Genomic DNA, 17,889 nt, shown 5'->3' with positions numbered 1-17,889 from the left:
AGGATTCGCTCTTTTTCTATCGATTGGAATAGTTTCAGAAGGAATGGTACCAGTTCCTCCTTGTACCTCTGGTAGAATTCGGCCATGAATCCATCAGGTCCTGGACTCTTTTTGGTTGGTAAGCTATTGATTATTGCCACAATTTCAGAACCTGTTATTGGTCTATTCAGAGATACAACTTCTTCCTGGTTTAGTCTTGGGAGAGTGTATTTGTCGAGGAATTTATCCATTTCTTCTAGATTTTCTAGTTTATTTGCATAGAGGTGTTTGTAGTATTCTCTGATGGTAGATTGTATTTCTGTGGGATCGGTGGTGATATCCCCTTTTTCATTTTTTATTGCATCTATTTGATTCTTCTCTCTTTTCTTCTTTATTAGTCTTGCTAGCGGTCTATCAATTTTGTTGATCTTTTCAAAAAACCAGCTCCTGGATTCATTAATTTTTTGAAAGGTTTTTTGTGTCTCTATCTCCTTCAGTTCTGCTCTGATTTTAGTTATTTCTAGCCTTCTGCTAGCTTTTGAATGTGTTTGCTCTTGCTTTTCTAGTTCTTTTAATTGTGATGTTAGGGTGTCAAGTTTGGATCTTTCCTGCTTTCTCTTGTGGGCATTTAGTGATATAAATTTCCCTCTACACACTGCTTTGAATGTGTCCCAGAGATTCTGGTATGTTGTGTCTTTGTTCTCGTTGGTTTCAAAGAACATCTTTATTTCTGCCTTCATTTCATTATGTACCCAATAGTCATTCAGGAGCAGGTTGTTCAGTTTCCATGTAGTTGAGCGGTTTTGAGTGAGTTTCTTAATCCTGAGTTCTAGTTTGATTGCACTGTGGTCTGAGAGACAGTTTGTTATCATTTCTGTTCTTTTACATTTGCTGAGGAGAGCTTTACTTCCAACTATGTGGTCAATTTTGGAATAGGTGTGGTGTGGTGCTGAAAAAAATGTATATTCTGTTGATTTGGGGTGGAGAGTTCTGTAGATGTCTATTAGGTCCACTTTGTGCAGAGCTGAGTTCAATTCCTGGATATCCTTGTTAACTTTCTGTCTCTTTGATCTGTCTAATGTTGACAGTGGGGTGTTAAAATCTCCCATTATTATTGTGTGGGAGTCTAAGTCCCTTTGTAGGTCACTCAGGACTTGCTTTATGAATCTGGGTGCTCCTGTGTTGGGTGCATATATATTTAGGATAGTTAGCTCTTCTTGTTGAATTGATCCCTTTACCATTATGTAATGGCCTTCTTTGTCTCTTTTGATCTTTGTTGGTTTAAAGTCTAATTTATCAGAGACTAGGATTGCAACCCCTGCCTTTTTTTGTTTTCCATTTGCTTGATAGACCTTCCTCCATCCCTTTATTTTGAGACTGTGTGTGTCTCTGCACATGAGATGGGTTTCCTGAATACAGCACACTGATGGGTCCTGACTCCTTATCCAGTTTGCCAGTCTATGTCTTTTAATTGGAGCATTTAGCCCATTTACATTTAAAGTTAATATTGTTATGTGTGAATCTGATGCTGTCCTTATGATGTTAGTTGGTTATTTTGTTCATTAGTTGATGCAGTTTCTTCCTAGCCTTGATGGTCTTTACAATTTGGCATGTTTTTGCAGGGGCTGGTACTGGTTGTTCCTTTCCATGTTTAGTGCTTCCTTCAGGAGCTCTTTTAGGGCAGGCCTGGTGGTGACAAAATCACTCAGCATTTGCTTGTCTTTAAAGTATTTTATTTCTTCTTCACTTATAAAGCTTAGTTTGGCTGGATATGAAATTCTGGGTTGAAAATTCTTTTCTTTAAGAATGTTGAATATCGGCCCCCACTCTCTTCTGGCTTGTAGAGTTTCTGCCGAGAGATCAGCTGTTATTCTGATGGGCTTCCCTTCGTGGGTAACCCGACCTTTCTCTCTGGCTGCCCTTAACATTTTTTCCTTCATTTCAACTTTGGTGAATCTGACAATTATGTGTCTTGGAATTGCTCTTCTCAAGGAGTATCTTTGTGGCGTTCTCTGTATTTCCTGAATCTGAATGTTGGCCTGCCTTGCTAGATTGGGGAAGTTCTCCTGGATAATATCTTGCAGAGTGTTTTCCAACTTGGTTCCATTCTCCCCATCTTTTTCAGGTACACAAATCAGACGTAGGTTTGGTCTTTTCACATAGTCCCAAATTTCTCGGAGGCTTTGTTCATTTCTTTTTATTCTTTTTTCTCTAAACTTCCCTTCTCTCTTCATTTCATTCATTTCATCTTCCATCAGCGATACCCTTTCTTCCAGTTGATCGCATCTGCTACCGAGGCTTCTGCAATCTTCACGTAGTTCTCGATACTTGGCTTTCAGCTCCATCAGCTCCTTTAAGCCCTTCTCTCCATTGGTTATTCTAGTTATCCATTCTTCTAATTTTTTTTCAAAGTTTTTAACTTCTTTGCTATTGTTTTGAATTTCCTCCTGTAGCTTGGAGTAGTTTGATCGTCTGAAGCCTTCTTCTCTCAACTAGTCAAAGTCATCCTCCATCCAGCTTTGTTCTGTTGCTGGTGAGGAACTACGTTCCTTTGGAGGAGGAGAGGTGCTCTGCTTTTTAGAGTTTCCAGTTTTTCTGCTCTGTTTTTTCCCGATCTTTGTGGTTTTATCTATTTTTGGTCTTTGATGATGGTGATGTACAGATGGGTTTTTGGTGTGGATGTCCTTTCTGTTTGTTAGTTTTCCTTCTACCAGACAGGACCCTCAGCTGCAGGTCTGTTGGAGTTTACTAGAGGTCCACTCCAGACCCTGTTTGGCTGGGTGTCAGCAGCGGTGGCTGCAGAACAGCGGATTTTCGTGAGACCACAAATTCAGCTGTCTGATAGTTCCTCTGGAAGTTTTGTCTCAGAGGAGTACCCAGCCGAGTGAGGTGTCAGTCTGTCTCTACTGGGGGGGGGGTGCCTCCCAGTTAGGCTGCTCGGGGGTCAGGGACCCACTTTAGGAGGCAGTCTCTCCATTCTCAGATCTCCAGCTGCGTGCTGGGAGAACCACTACTCTCTTCAAAGCTGTCAGTCAGACAGGGACATTTAAGTTTGCAGAGGTTCCTGCTGAGTTTTTGTTTGTCTGTGCCCTGCCCCCAGAGGTGGAGCCTACAGAGGCAGGCAGGCCTCCTTTAGCTGTATTGGGCTCCACCCAGTTCGAGCTTCCTGGCTGCTTTGTTTACCTAAGCAAGCCTGGGCAATGGCGGGTGCCCCTCCCCCAGCCTTGCTGCCACCTTACAGTTTGATCTCAGACTGCTGTGCTAGCAATCAGTGAGACTCTGTGGGCATAGGACCCTCCGAGCCAGGTGCGGGACACAATCTCCTAGTGTGCCGTTTTCCAGGCCCGTTGGAAAAGCGCAGTATTAGGGTGGGACTGACCCGATTTTCCAGATGCCGTCTGTTACCCCTTTCTTTGACTAGGAAAGGGAACTCCCTGACCCCTTGCACTTCCCGAGTGGGGCAATGCCTCGCCCTGCTTTGGCTCGCGCACAGTGCGCTTCACCGACTGTCCTGCACCCACTGTTAGGCACTCCCTAGTGAGATGAAACTGGTACCTCAAACAGAAATGCAGAAATCACCCGTCTGCTGTGTCGCTCAGGCTGGGAGCTGTAGACCGGAGCTGTTCCTATTCGGCCATCTTGGCTCCACCTGATACAAATGTTAATTGAATAATATACTAATGTAGATCTAGAAGAATGGGCAAGGATGTAGTAATAGAACTCAAAATTGTATGAAATAAAAAGACAGTTTGTGAAAATTTAAATTGATGGATTTTAATTTTTCTCTTTTCAGATGATGAAACATGCTTGGGATAACTATAGGACATATGGGTGGGGACATAATGAACTCAGACCTATTGCAAGGAAAGGACACTCCCCTAACATATTTGGTAAGTTTACTTCTTCTAATTACTATTTCCATTTTCTACCTCCATCTTTTAAAACAAGATGTAACTTTTCAAAGTACTTTCTAAAATCTGAGTATTTCTGTGGAACTATAATTTGAAGAAACATGTATGATTTTTTCAAGTGTCAGTCACGATTAAGTTCCAGTTGCTTTGGAGTACACATGTATGTGGTAGATTTTCTATTTACATATGGATGCTTTAGTCATTTATCTGAGTATTTTAAAGCTTTTTTTTGGCATTTTTTTCTTTGGTGTCAGGAAGAGTGGGCACCTGCTTGTCATTTTTTTCTTCAACACAATACCTATTCTGATATTCACTTTACAGAGGAAGAGGGGAGGGATAGGAAATTCTTGTAGTTCTATGTGCATTTTTTTAAAAAGTTACATACTTGGGATGATTGGGTTACTGAATTCAGTGGGTTATGTTGTACATTCACAGCTCCTAAGGAAAAATTAACAATGTGTTCTGTGAATGGAGGTTTGGGGAAGAGCTGTGTTCATCTTGAGTTTGTTCATCCTACTTTCCTTGAGCTCAGTTTACTTATAAAACGTCCCAGTTTAACTTAACCAATTTAACAACTTTTACTAAACCCAAAGATAAGTCTTCAGAATTGTTAAGCTACTCTTTGTAGTCTTCACTCCTTTGCCCCATTTTAAATGCTTCTTGATGTGACTTGATGATTATCTTTTAAGTAATGATAGATGAAGGCAAGAAAATTTTAATGGGCTAAAAAGACACAAACTAGTTGTATGCAATCTGATTTTATTACCTGTAGTAAACCATCACAATAATTCAAATAACAGCAATTTTCTTTTTGACACTAGGGAAGGATTTTTCTAATGCTGTGACTTTTGTTATAATTTGTTCATTGTTGCTTGCTTTTGGTCAAAAAAGAAAATGTCTTAAAAAATAATTTCTGTTGGGTTTTGGAGATGTTGTGGTAGAGGAGTAAAGGAAAAAAGTTTCCTCTAGGTAATCAGTGACTACTAGAGACTTCATAATATGATATTTAATTTATCAGCCATTATGTAATGAAATAAAGTATATTTTCTTAGCAGAGTTTTGGACTGGAAAGTTCTTACTGCTTTGTGGATGTCACAATATGAGGCATTAGTGCAATACAGACATTCCACGGTGAAACCCCGTCTCTACTAAAAATACAAAAAAATTAGCCGGGCGTGGTGGCGGGCACCTGTAGTCCCAGCTACTCGGAGAGGCTGAGGCAGAAGAATGGCGTGAACCCGGGAGGCGGAGCTTGCAGTGAGCCAAGATTGCGCCACTGCATTCCAGCCTGGGCCACACAGCGAGACTCCGTCTCAAAAAAAAAAAAAAAAAATTTAGAACCTCCCTTCAAGTAACTGTTCCTTTATGTTAAACTCAGTGGTAAATTGTGAGCCTTTTAAAAAGATTGGAGTATAAAAATATATTGAAAATAAAAATTGGATGTCAATTTTTTATTTTTTTCAAACAATATTTCTCAGAACATCTAATATATTAATATTTATCAAATAGATACTGGTCCTATCTGTTTATCAAATAAATATTGCTGCTTTAGTAAACTTTAAAGATAGAAGAAAATTAATTTTGACACTTAGGAAACATCTATTGTGAGAAGAAAATTATAGTGAAATGGTAGAAAAAGAAAATCTACAGAGTTTTCAATAGTCAAAATTAGGTGCTGCTTATTTTTTATTAAATTTTTGAGTGGTTACAGTTTCTTTTCCAGCCAGGTAAGCTAAGTAGGAATAGATCCATTATTATGTTTTGTCTTATGTTTGTAGCTATGCAGTTAGTTAAAGGATTATTTTTTATAGTTTAATACTATGTTTTCTACTTACTCTGTTTGTTTTGTGTATCTCAAATTCTTGCCAGTAAGTACAATTTGAGTTTTTTTAATCTATTTTTTATCTTTTTCTTTTTTTTAAAAAATGGTAAAAGTCTAAGAGAAGGGTGGTAAGTAGTTCTCAGTGTCTCATTTGACATCTCAAATTTAGTATGCCTTTACAGAATAGGAATATATAGGTGGATACTGAACCTTTGCTTGCAGTATTCTAGATTTTAGGGAAAACATTAACTTAAAACACTCTCCTTTTTGTTAGCCTTGATTATTAAACAATTCTTTTATATGATAACTGAGATAGGGGCTCCTCTGACTTCTGTCTAGTTAGTTCTTGGCATCAGAGTCCTCTTTACATGCAGATAACAGAAAATCCATTGCAAAATGGCTTAAACTAAAAAGAAAACTTAATCAGCTAAATGAATTCCTGGTGTATATCTGATTCTACCTGAGCTTTTTTACTTTATCTTTTCTGTTTTCCTGTGTGTTGATATAATCAAGCTGGTTTCTTAGCAGGATGGCTGCAGCAGTTTGAAGCTTCGTATCTTCATACTACCACATCTGTGGAAAAGAGAACATTGTAGAGAAGAGAGCACTCGGATGTCTTAGAAATATAATTGAAATACTCACTGTTTCTTATTGTCTCTGATTAGGTCTTGTGCCCATTGTTGAACCAAATGCTGTGCTTAGGAGGATGGGACATGTTCTTTTTGTTTTGCTTAGTTAGGGTCTGGCTCTGGAGCCAGGAGAGGGGAGAAGGAAATGTTGCTGGATGTAAGTTAGCACTGATACTAATTATTCTAACAGTGATTAATAGTTAGAATGGCTGGGTGCAGTGGCACATAGTCCCAGCTCCGCAGAAGGTTGAGATGGGAGGATCACCTGGGGCCAGAAGTCCAAGGCTACGGGGCGCCATGATCATGATGCCTGTGGATAGCCACTGTGCCCTAACCTGGGCAACACAGCAACATAGCAAAACCCTTTCTCTTAAAAAAAAAAAAACCAGAATGAGTTCTTTCTATTTAGATGTTCTGGAAAATAGAAAGTTTTGTTAGGGTTAGGTCTTTTTGCATGTAGAAGTAGTTATTTTAATTTGGAAAAAGAGTATTCTTTGATTTTGCAATGCTTTCTGAAGGGTGCATTTTATTTTCCAGGTGTGTGTGTGTGTGTGTGTGTGTATTTATATGTAAATATGTTCCTTTTGTTATTTCTGACTTAACTGTGATTTGATTTGTACATGTTTTGTTGAAGATTGTTGCTTCTATATTAATAAGAGATACTGCTCTGTACTTTTCTTGTATTATCTTTGTCTTGTTTTGATATCAGAGTAATGCCGGACTCAGAAAATGATTTGGGAAGTGTTTTCTGCGCTTCAGTTTTCTGGATGAGTTTGTTTAGGATTGGTTTTATTTTTTTCTTTAATGTTTGGTATATGTTGCTGAAGAAACCACTTGCATCTGGATTTTTTTTTTTCTTGAAGGTTTTTAAACTACAAACTTAATTTCTCTGATAGTAAGGACCATTCAGTTTATCTGTTTCATTTTGGGTGAGTTTTGGTAATTTGTGGTTTTTGAGTAATTGGTCTGAGTTATCTAAGTTATTGATTTTATATGCATAGAATTGTTTGGAGTATTGCCTTGTCATTTGAATGTCTCTGGCAGCTGTAGTAATAATCCCCTTTCATTTCTAATATTAGTGATTTATGTTTTGTCTCCTCTCTTGTCCTGCTAGAATTTTATTAATTTTATTGATCTTTTCAAAGAAACAACTTTTGGATTCATTGATCTTTGTAATATTTTCTTTGTGTTTTCATTTCTTTGATTTCTACTCTTTACTGTTTTCTTCTTTTGCATGATTTGGGTTGATTTTGCTCTTGTTTTTCTAGTGTCTTGAAGTAGAAGCCTAGATTATTGACCAGAGATCCTCTTTTCTAATGTATTTATTACTGTAAACTTTCTAACTACGGCTTTTGCTGCATTCCTGAGGGTTTGATATATTTTCATTTTCATTCAATTCAGTGTTTTAAAATTTTCCTTGAGTAAGTTTAAGTATTTAGAGTTTAAAAAAATCCTTCTGTTACAGATTTCTCGTTTTAATTCTGTTAGGATCAGAGAATGTACTTCACATAATTTTAATTCTTTTAAATTATTTTTGGTTTGCTTTCTGACACAGGTTTGTCTTGGTGAATTTTCCATTTGTGCTTAGAAGGAATGGTATGTGTATATTCTGCTATTATTGTGTGGAATATTCTATTGATGTCAGTTAGATCCCATTGTTTAATGGGGTTGTTCAGGCTATCTCTATCTTAGTTGGTTTTCTGTCTCGTTCTGTCAGTTACTGAGAGAGGGATGTTGAAGTCCTCAACTCTTATTTGGGACTTCTTTCAGTTCTGCCAACTTTTGCTTAATGTAATTTGAGGTACTCTTGTCAGGTGTTTGTCCACTAAGGATGATGTATTCTTAGGAGCACCACTAAAGCCCTAGTATCAAAACCAGACAAAGATATTTATAAGAAAAGGAAACTGTAGAGCAGTATCCCTTATGAACATAGACATAAGAATATTTAAGTAAATTTTAGTAAATCTTGTTGAGTAATACAGTTGTCCTTTGGTATTCATGGAGGATTGGTTTCAGGACTCCAGAGAATACCAAAATCCATGGATGCCCAAGTCCCTTTTGTAAAATAGTATATAATATTTGCATATAACCTAAGCATATTCTCTCATATATTTAAAATTATCTCTAGATTACTTAGAATACCTAATACAATAGAAATAGTTGTTATTCTGTATCTCAAAATTTTTGTTTTTTTTAAATTGCTGTATTGTTATTTTTAAAATTATTTTCCCCAAATATTTTCCATCTAGTGTTGGTTGAACCTGTGGATATGGAACTGGTGAATACTGAAGGCTGAGTGTATATTACATTATGACTAAGTGGAGTTTGTCATAGAGATACGTGGTAGGTTTTACATTTGGAAATTAGCTAGTGTAGTTTATCAGTATAATAAAAGAGAAAAATCATAGGATTGTCCCAGTAGTTGGAGAAAAAGCATTTAATAACATTTAACATCCATCGATGATAAAAACTGTCAGCACACTAAACTAAAAAGGGGATTTCTTTAACCTGATAAAGAGAATTTCAAAACAACAACAATAAGCAAAAAATACAAAATACCCCCCACACACTTAATATTGAAAGACTATATGCTTTCCCCTAAGATTGCAAGCTAGGCAAAGGTGTCTACCCTCTCACTTTTATGTAACATTGTACTAGAGATCCTAGCCAGTGCACTAAAGCAGAAAAAAGAAAAAAAAAAAGAATAAAGATTAGAAATGAAGAAGTAAAACTATCTTTACATTTTTAGTCAACATACTTGCCCATAGAGAGAATCCTAAAGAATATACCAAAAAAAGGTACTAGAATAAACAAATTTAGTAATGTTATAGGATACAAGTTTAATATGCAAAACCAATTATGTGTCTTGGTATATTTGCAACAAACAGTTATAAACACAGTTTAAAAAATAAAGTCATTTGCAGTAGTATCAAAAAATATGAACTATATGTGTATAAATTTGACAAAATATGTACAGAACCTATACACTGAAAACTTTATGTTGTTTTTGAGAGAAATTTGAAAGGACTTAATGGAGAGAAATGCCATGTTCATGAATTTGAATACTCAATATTGTTGAGATGTTAATTCTTTCTAAATTTATGTTTAAATTTAGAGCAGTCCAATCAAAATGACTAGGCTTTTCTGTAGAAATTGGCAAGTTGATTCTAAAATCTATGAAAATACAAAGCACTTAGAATAGTCAAGTAATTTTTAAAAAAAAACCAAGTTGAAGGATTTGCACTACCTGATTTTATAATTTACAGTAAATCTACAATTCAGGCCAGTATGGTTTTAGCATAAGGATGGGCATAGAGATCTGTGGAAAAGAATAGAAATAGAAGTGTACATACATGGTTAATTGATTTTCAACAAAGATGCAGAGGTAATTCGGTGATTAAAAGAATAGCCTTTCCAACAAGTGGTGCTAGGTCAACTGTATATTTCTATAGGAAAAGAATGAGCTTTGCTTCTTCCTTCAACATTGTATACAAAAATGGACCACAGAGCTAAATATAAAAGCTAAAAGTAAAAAAAATTTCAGTAGAAAACACTCGAGAACATCTTTGTGACTTTGAGGTTAGCAAGGATTTTTTAGAATACAAAAAGCATCAAGTATAAAATAAAAATGTTGGTAAATTGGACTTAATGAAAATTGAAGATTTCTGCTCCCCAAATACATCAGGAAATTGGAAAGACAAACCACAGACTTGGAGAAGATATTTGAAATATATACATAAGGATGTATCCAGAATATATAAATACTTCTCCACCCAAGGAAGTGTATGAATAACCAGTAAGCACATCAATAAGCAGGGAAAATAAAATTCACACCACAATGGAATATTTCTACATACCCATTAACATGTCTAAAATTTGAAGGTCAACAGTACCAAATATTGACAAGGATGCTAGAGCAACTATAACTGTTATACATTGTATTGGGAGTGTAAAATGGTACACTGTGGAAAGCAGTTTGTCAGTTTCTTATAAACTTACTGTATAGCCTAGCAATTCCACTCCTAAATATTTCCTTGGTGCTCACAAATGAGATCAGGTGTAGTTGTATGTTTCTTAGTAAATTTGATTTTTTTTTCCACCAATGATATACAGAATTTATAAATTGAATTTTAAGATCTTTTTCCCTATGTTATATACAAGTTTGTATAGAATAGGAGTTATCACTCTTAAAATTAAAGTAGTATTCATTCTATGAAACTTACAGAATATGGTTATTTTGATAGCAGGTAGCTCTTTGAAAACTTCTTTATTTCCTCTGTTTTTCGGTCTGTTTGTTTAGATTTTCTGTTTCTTCTTTCATAAGTCAAAAACAGTATTTCTCAAGAAAGATCAAATTTATTGTGAATATATGAATAAAATGGGCCTTTTATAATTTTAAAAAATTTTCTCTGTGCTTATCTGTTGTTACATTTTTCTTTATTATTTTGTGTTTTTGTCTTGTCTACCTTTTAAAAACGAGGTTAATGGTAGATTCATTGTATGGTTCTTCATGGAACCATTTCTTGAATTTATTATTTCAATAATTTTCTTCATTTCTAATTCATCCATTTCTGCCTTTAGTTTTTCTCATTCTTCTATTATTTTGCTCAAATTTGTTTTTTCTTAGAATATTCAGTTATTTTCATTTGTTCTTACTAACTAGTATAAATATTTTAAGTTTTTTTGTGAGAACTGCTTTAGTTGATTCCCATGCTCTCATACCAAATTTTTATGATGTTGTATATATTTTGCAATGTCATGTTTTGCTGCTTCTTTGACCCAAGAATAGTGTTAGGCTTTTTCATTTTTTCCTGTTCAAATCTTGACTTCCTCTAGGTAAAGAATCATGATGATAGCCAGTAATTTCAATTTTACACTTTTCTTCCTTGAGCCCTTTAGCTCATGGCACCTTGTGCAACTAACCAAGACTGGTACAGAATAGGTGGGTCAGGCCTTTTTTCACTCCAGAATAGTCAATACCTTAGAGAAATATGTACTTAGAGGACTAAATAAATAACTAGGTAACTGGAGGAGCAGAACTATCTACACAAATTAAAATAAGGACACAAACAGTAGTCTCAAGGATTTAAAATAAGTTTGGTAAATGTTTTCTATGAAATGTCAAAATTAAAAGAGATACATATTCAAGAAGTTATGCAAGAGATAGAGATATATGAGTGATTAAATGGCTTGATACCATTTTTATCGTAATAAAAAGCTGAGGAACGTAACAAAAATAAAAAGCTGAGGAACGTAACAACACATAACTAACTTTCTGGATAATATCAACATGAAGGGAACTTAGTAGGTAGAAGACCAAGGAATTTATCAGTGTGTTGAAGTACTTGTCTTGTTAGCCAAGAGATTTTGTGTAATTGTGAGTACTTGTCTTGTTAGCTAAGAGAAGATAGATGTATTGATAAGTTGAAGAAATTATTAGGAACACATGAACAAGAAAATGGCATGTAAATTAAGAACAACCATCATAAGAACAAATTTGTGTAGCTTTAAATCATTCGAAGAAAACAATTTCTACTCAGTAGAAAGAGGAATGGAAAAAGAAAAGAGGAGAATAGTAAATGGAAAATGTGAACTAAGTAATGTTGAATGCTGGCTCTGAATATGTCACCAAGAAAACCTGTTGATAAGACAAAGCTATTAATTATTACTTTGGTAAGGAGATCAGTACCTCACTGGAATCATAGCCTTTCAGAGTTTTGGAGTATAAATCATCATTTGATACTTTTCTATTGAAGAGTTGATGGGTCTGTCAGGAAGTTCCTGGAATGAACAATAAATTTTTTTTGCAACTTTTATCTTTCTGGGCAAAAGCTCCTGGAACAGTAAATTCATGTTGTTGAAGACAATGTAATATAGTAAAGCCATGTTAATGCAGGCAGTAAGCTATGTGGATCATTTGCGTTTTCATAGAACATAATAATTGCATTAATGGGATTGGGGAGAACCCGTCTGCTCCCTGATGGTTTTTTTTTTGCTGTACTACTAGATTTTTTACTCTACTAATAGCAAAACTAGGTTGTTTTGCTACTATTTTATTTAGGATTTGTACAGTTATATTCATTAGTAAGATTGGCCTGTTCTCTTAAGTTTTCATTATCTAGTTTCGGTATCAGTTAGGCTGGTTTTGAATTAATTCTTCCCTCTCTTCCTCCCTTTCTCTCTTGCTTTCTTCCCCGCGGAACATTGTTTTAATGATAAGGATTATCTCTTAAAAGTGGATACATTTTATTATTTTGATTTTCTCTACTCATATTTTGTTTGATGGTTTCCTTTTTTCTTTTTTTTTTTTTACATTTTCTAACTTTTATTGTACATTTCATTTTATCAACATAAAATTAACCTTTGGTTACTAAAAAAAATATATTGATAGATGGCAAGCATGCTTCCAAAGGGATTGGACTTGTTGTAGTCAATTGATGTTTATGATTTAAAAAGAAAAAGAAAACAAAACCTGTTCATTTAAACAATCATTATTATTTCCAGGTATTTTATGAGGGAAGGGCTTACACAGACATTTCTGTAATTAATTATTTTTCTGCTTCCTTAGAGTTAATTATTCACAGTTACTTTGCATAGTTACATGAGTTAGCTCTTCCCAACATTAGTAGTATTTTTTTGTTTTGTTTTTGGAAAATTTTCATTTAAATCACCATGGGATGTAATCACCATTCCACATGTTGCTTTGTTCAGTTGTACAGTACCTACCTTAGCCTTTGTAAAATTTGGTAAATATTACTGCTTTCTGGTTAAGTTCTGTGGAAGAAGGCAGAAAAAAAAATTGCACCTCCCTTGTCCCTTGTTGAATTAAGAGTACACAGACTTCTCTTTCTCCTTTTTAAAAATAAGTATCTTGGCAGTTGAAAACAGGTGCTAATTCAGTTCATTCATAATATGAGAAAGATCAATGTACATTTGAAACTCTTCAGAGCAGAAAATTGTTAAGAGTTGAGCAAAACAGAAAACAGAGTCCTTTTCTAAATATAGCAATGTCATATGACCCCACTGGTCTTTGTACTCAGAGAATTAAGGTATTAGACACATTGCTCCATGGATGCAGCATATAATTACTCTGGGGAAGAGGCACTATGACCAACGAGCACAGATATTGATATAAATGTTGGGCTTGTGTCTGTCCTTTTTGATCTAAGGAAATAGACTTTTGAATGTTGCTGGGACATCCCCACATGACAGCTTGTCATCTGTGTAAACTCCCACTGCACACAGAAAACAGTTCTTCCATCTCTTCGGTTTTATTTTTATACCCCTTTTCACAGCAGTCGATGTTTAAACACTTTTCAAACAGTAGACTTTTTTTTTTTTTTCTGTTTCCTTCTTTAACTGTGAGGTCTCAAACTAATGCTAATTCAGTTTTGTCAGTTATCATGATCATTTTTTTTTTCTGAAGAGTGGGTGATTTTTTTTAAAAGAAAATATATACTTTTATTTTTCCGTGATTACAAACACAACTGAATATCAAATGCACAAAGTAAGAATTATACGGGGAAAAAAAATCAGGTAAGTTCATATATATATATCACCTTTTCAAGGCTATTTCCATCCAGAATAACCTTGGTTTGCCAGGGCCAATAGAAAGAAGTCACAAAATCGCCTTTAGTCAAATTTGTGTGTTTGCTTTCTTCTATAATTCCAATACCTCCACCATCAACGACTTGAGATAGCTGCCAAGGTGTTATATAATCAGTGCCAGTGTCTTCCTTCATTCTACAACGAAAGCTGTCACTTCACACTTGGAAGGTTGCACAGCGGCCAGGCAGAGGCGCTCCTCACTTCCCTGACAGGGCAGCCGGGCAGAGACGCTCCTTACTTCCCAGACGGGGTGACGGGCAGAGGCGCTCCTCACTTCCCAGACGATGGGCGGCCGGGCAGAGACGCTCCTCACTTCCTAGACGGGGCGGCAGCCGGGCAGAGGCTGCAATCTTAGCGCTTTGGGAGGCCAAGGCAGGCGGCTAGGAGGTGGAGGTTGTAGCGAGCCCAGATCACGCCACTGCGCTCTAGCCTGGGCAACATTGAGCACTGAGTGAGCGAGACTCCGTCTGTAATCCCAGCACTTCGGGAGGCCGAGGCGGGCAGATCACTGGAGGTCAGGAGTTGGAGAGCAGCCTGGCCAACACGGCGAAACCCCGTCTCCACCAAAAATACAAAAACCAGCGAGGCGTGGTGGTGTGCGCCAGCAATCCCAGGCACGCGTCAGGCCGAGGCAGGAGAATCACGGGAGCTCAAGACAGGGAGGCTGCAGGAAGCCGAGATCATGCTGCTGCACTCCAGCCTGGGCAACAGAGGGAGACCGTCAAGAAAGAAAAAAAGAGAGAGTGAGGGAGAGAGAGAGGGAGAGAGAGAGAGAGAGAAAAGAGAGAGTGAGAAAAGGAGGAAGGGAGAGAGAGAAAAGAGAGAAAGAGAAAAGGAGGAAGGAAGGGAGGGAAGGAGGGAGGGAGGGAGGGAGGAAGGAAGGAAGGCAGGCAGGCAAGGCAGGCAGGCTGGTTTCTTTTTTGCAATTTGATCTACCTGCTTGTTGATTGTTAAGGATTGTTAAGTTTTTTTTCCACTGTGGTTATCCAGCCCTGTTGTACATTTATTATTATTTTTAAATATATTTTTTGTCCTTTCTATGAATTTGAACCAGATCAGAAGGACATGGTTGTCTTATTACTTAGCTTTGTCATCGTGAACTACTCTCCCCTTTTCTTGAATTAATCTCCTTTTTTTTTTCTTTCTCAGTTAAGTAGATAGATATCTTGTATTCTGACCAGGCAGAAAATTAAGGAAAAGTATGCTTTTAGTTTTCTTTTGTCTTCCTATTTTTAGTAAAGTACTATTTTTAGTAAAATATGTTAAACTATGTATATTATCTAATATACATATAATTTCTAATGTAAAAGCAAACAATATTGGGCATTCTAAATTTTTAGTCCTTGTACTCTTACTTTAGTTTACTTTTATACATAAATAATTAAAATACACTGAATGTGAAGGGAATCTTTTTTTCCCCCCCAAAGAGAACAGAAGCCTAAAGGGATCTTTTTAATGATAATTTTTTTCTTCCCAAATATAGGAAGTTCACAAATGGGTGCTACCATAATAGATGCTTTGGATACCCTTTATATCATGGGACTTCATGCTGAATTCCTAGATGGGCAAAGATGGATTGAAGACAACCTTGATTTCAGTGTGGTGAGTGAATGATTGATAACTAATCTCTTAGATTGGCCATGAAAAGACACAATGTCTAACTGCTGTTGTCTGAACATTTGTGCCTTCCTAAAATTCATATGTTGAAACCTGATCACTAATATGATGGTACTAGAAGATGGGGACTTTGAGAGGTGATTAGGTCATGAGGGTTGAGCTCTCATGAATGGAAAAAAATATATATATATATTTTAAAGTTTAGTGATTTTCATAGTTAGGCCTACACCCATTCTTCTGGCACTTTAGCATGGTTAAGTGGCACTGCTTAGGTTTGGCATAGTTGTTAAGTCACACGCCCAGCACAGTTGCATTCTTGGTGTGCAACTTGAGAAAGTTCCTTATCTTTCTAAACCTGCCATAAAATTGCTATTCCATTACAGTATTGTGAGGATTATTTGAGATAATCTGGTACATATTAAGTGCTCAGTAAATGGTAGCAATTATTTTCATTATCACCAGTCTTCACCTAAAAGATGTGTGGACTGTTTTGTCATATTCACATCTTTTGTGTTATTTGTGCTTGCTTTTCCTTTTGACTGTATTATCCTTCACTACTTCTCTATGTACTTCTCTCTGGCAGACTCTTCATTATTTAAATTGTGATAAAAGTCCATAATTATTTCTTCTCTGATGCCTTTCTTGGTGCTAACTAGACAAAAATGGTTCACTTTCCTTTATATTACTGTAGCATTTGGACGTATCTCAATGAGAACAATTTTTATTATCAGTTAAGTTTAGGTTTGATGGTGAATGATAGAAAACCTAATATAAAATAGCTTAAACGAGATAGATTTTTTTTTTTTTTCATGTAAATCAAGTACAGAGATAAGCAGTTCAGGGCTGGTTTGGGTGGCTCCTTGATTATCAAGGATCTAGGATCATTTGTCTTGTTGCTCTGTCGGCTTCAGTGTATATCTTAGACCTCATGGTATAAAATGGTTCCTAAAGATCCAGGCATTTTATCCACTTGACAGAAAGAATGTGACTGTTCTTTAAGAAGACGTCTCAGGAGGTAGTCTCCCCATTTTTGCTTGTAGAGTTTACTAATACAGCCTCAACTAACTCCAAAGGAAAGCTGAGAAATGTAGTCTTTTTTTTCTGTGTAGCTATGTAGCCTTTATACAACAGATTGTGCTTTTTGTATCTTGTTTAAGAAAGCCCTACTCCTAGATCATGAATATATTTTCTTATATTTTATTCTGAAGGTTTTAGAGTTTTGCTTTTGTATTTACTCTTTAATCCAAATGGAATTGATTTTTTTAATGTAGGATGAAGTAGGCCACTATTAGTTGATCCTAGTACCATTTCTTTTCCTGCTATTTTTATATGCCGCATTAGTCATATTATAGTTTATTCTTTAACATTGGCTTTTTTCTTTATCCATATATCAATACTAAACTATCTTAACTACAATTTTTTTTATAAGAAGCTTGATGTCTGTATCTGAATCTTGGTATCTGATCTTGTTCTCTGCGGAAATTATCTTAGTTCTCAGCTTTTTGTTCTTTCAAGTTCTGGAAAACTGTGTGGAAATTTTGATAAGGATTGCATTTAATTTGCAGATTAATTTGGGGAGAATTAACATCTGTGCAATACTCCCATTCATTGACAGTGTTAGGTAACATGGGGTACCTTAAAATGGCACCGTACCTTAAGATGGGGCCGGTTCCGGGTTCTTCTCCCCTCCTTGACGGGCACTGTCTGAACCCGCCAAAGGAGGGCCCATCAGAAAGAAGCATCTCCCGCCTTCCCTTGGGCCCGCCCCTAGCCCAATCCACGTAGGCCCAAGGGATATAAAACCCAGCACACCAGCAGCCCTCTCTCTCTTCTCTTCCTTCTCCTTGCGTGGTGCCGCTCGATACCTCCAATGACGATCTCTTGACTGCGACCGGTGTAGTTTGGTCTCCGCCCAGCCCCTTTCAGACAGGACAGCTTTATTATGGCTAATAATTCCCTTGTATATCATTGTTATCAGTCAGGGTTCAATCAGGAACCAGACTATGCCATTTATTTTAACTAGAGAATTTAATGTTTAGAATTGTTATCCAACTAATGGGGAACCAAAAAGGCAAAAAGAGAGCATTGTGATATCACCAGAGGTATTAACTCTAGGAAACAGGAAACAACTGCCACCTGTGGGGGCTGTAAGAACAATGGGAAGAGGTTGGGATCATTAAAATGCAGTAGCTTGGGCTGTATAGAACTAGTACCTGTGCTGCCCAGGTGTTACTGGTACCTCAGGAAGACTGTGTCAGAGCTGGGACTCAGAACTCTGAGGAGGAGACACCTAGCCAAGTGCTTGATATCTGTAAAGGAAACC

At 36.5% G+C, this 17,889-nt stretch overlaps 1 protein-coding gene across 2 annotated transcripts in view; it reads left to right on the top strand.

Moving 5' to 3' along the window:
• The window catches only part of MAN1A2 (mannosidase alpha class 1A member 2), a 176,262-nt gene that overhangs the window by 40,676 nt on the left and 117,697 nt on the right, over nt 1-17,889 (top strand). For both annotated transcript variants that reach the window (XM_058439415.1, XM_032154871.2), the window contains exons 3-4: nt 3,773-3,869; nt 15,433-15,551. In XM_058439415.1, the coding sequence (XP_058295398.1) occupies nt 3,773-3,869; nt 15,433-15,551 (216 nt within the window). The remainder of the gene's footprint in view (nt 1-3,772; nt 3,870-15,432; nt 15,552-17,889) is intronic.

This window comes from Hylobates moloch, unplaced genomic scaffold, assembly GCF_009828535.3.
Source record: "Hylobates moloch isolate HMO894 unplaced genomic scaffold, HMol_V3 SCAFFOLD_5, whole genome shotgun sequence".
NCBI classification, from domain to species: Eukaryota; Metazoa; Chordata; class Mammalia; order Primates; family Hylobatidae; genus Hylobates; species Hylobates moloch.
The sequence above is the reverse complement of the archived record's forward strand: the minus strand, read 5'-3'. Positions and strand labels throughout refer to the sequence as shown.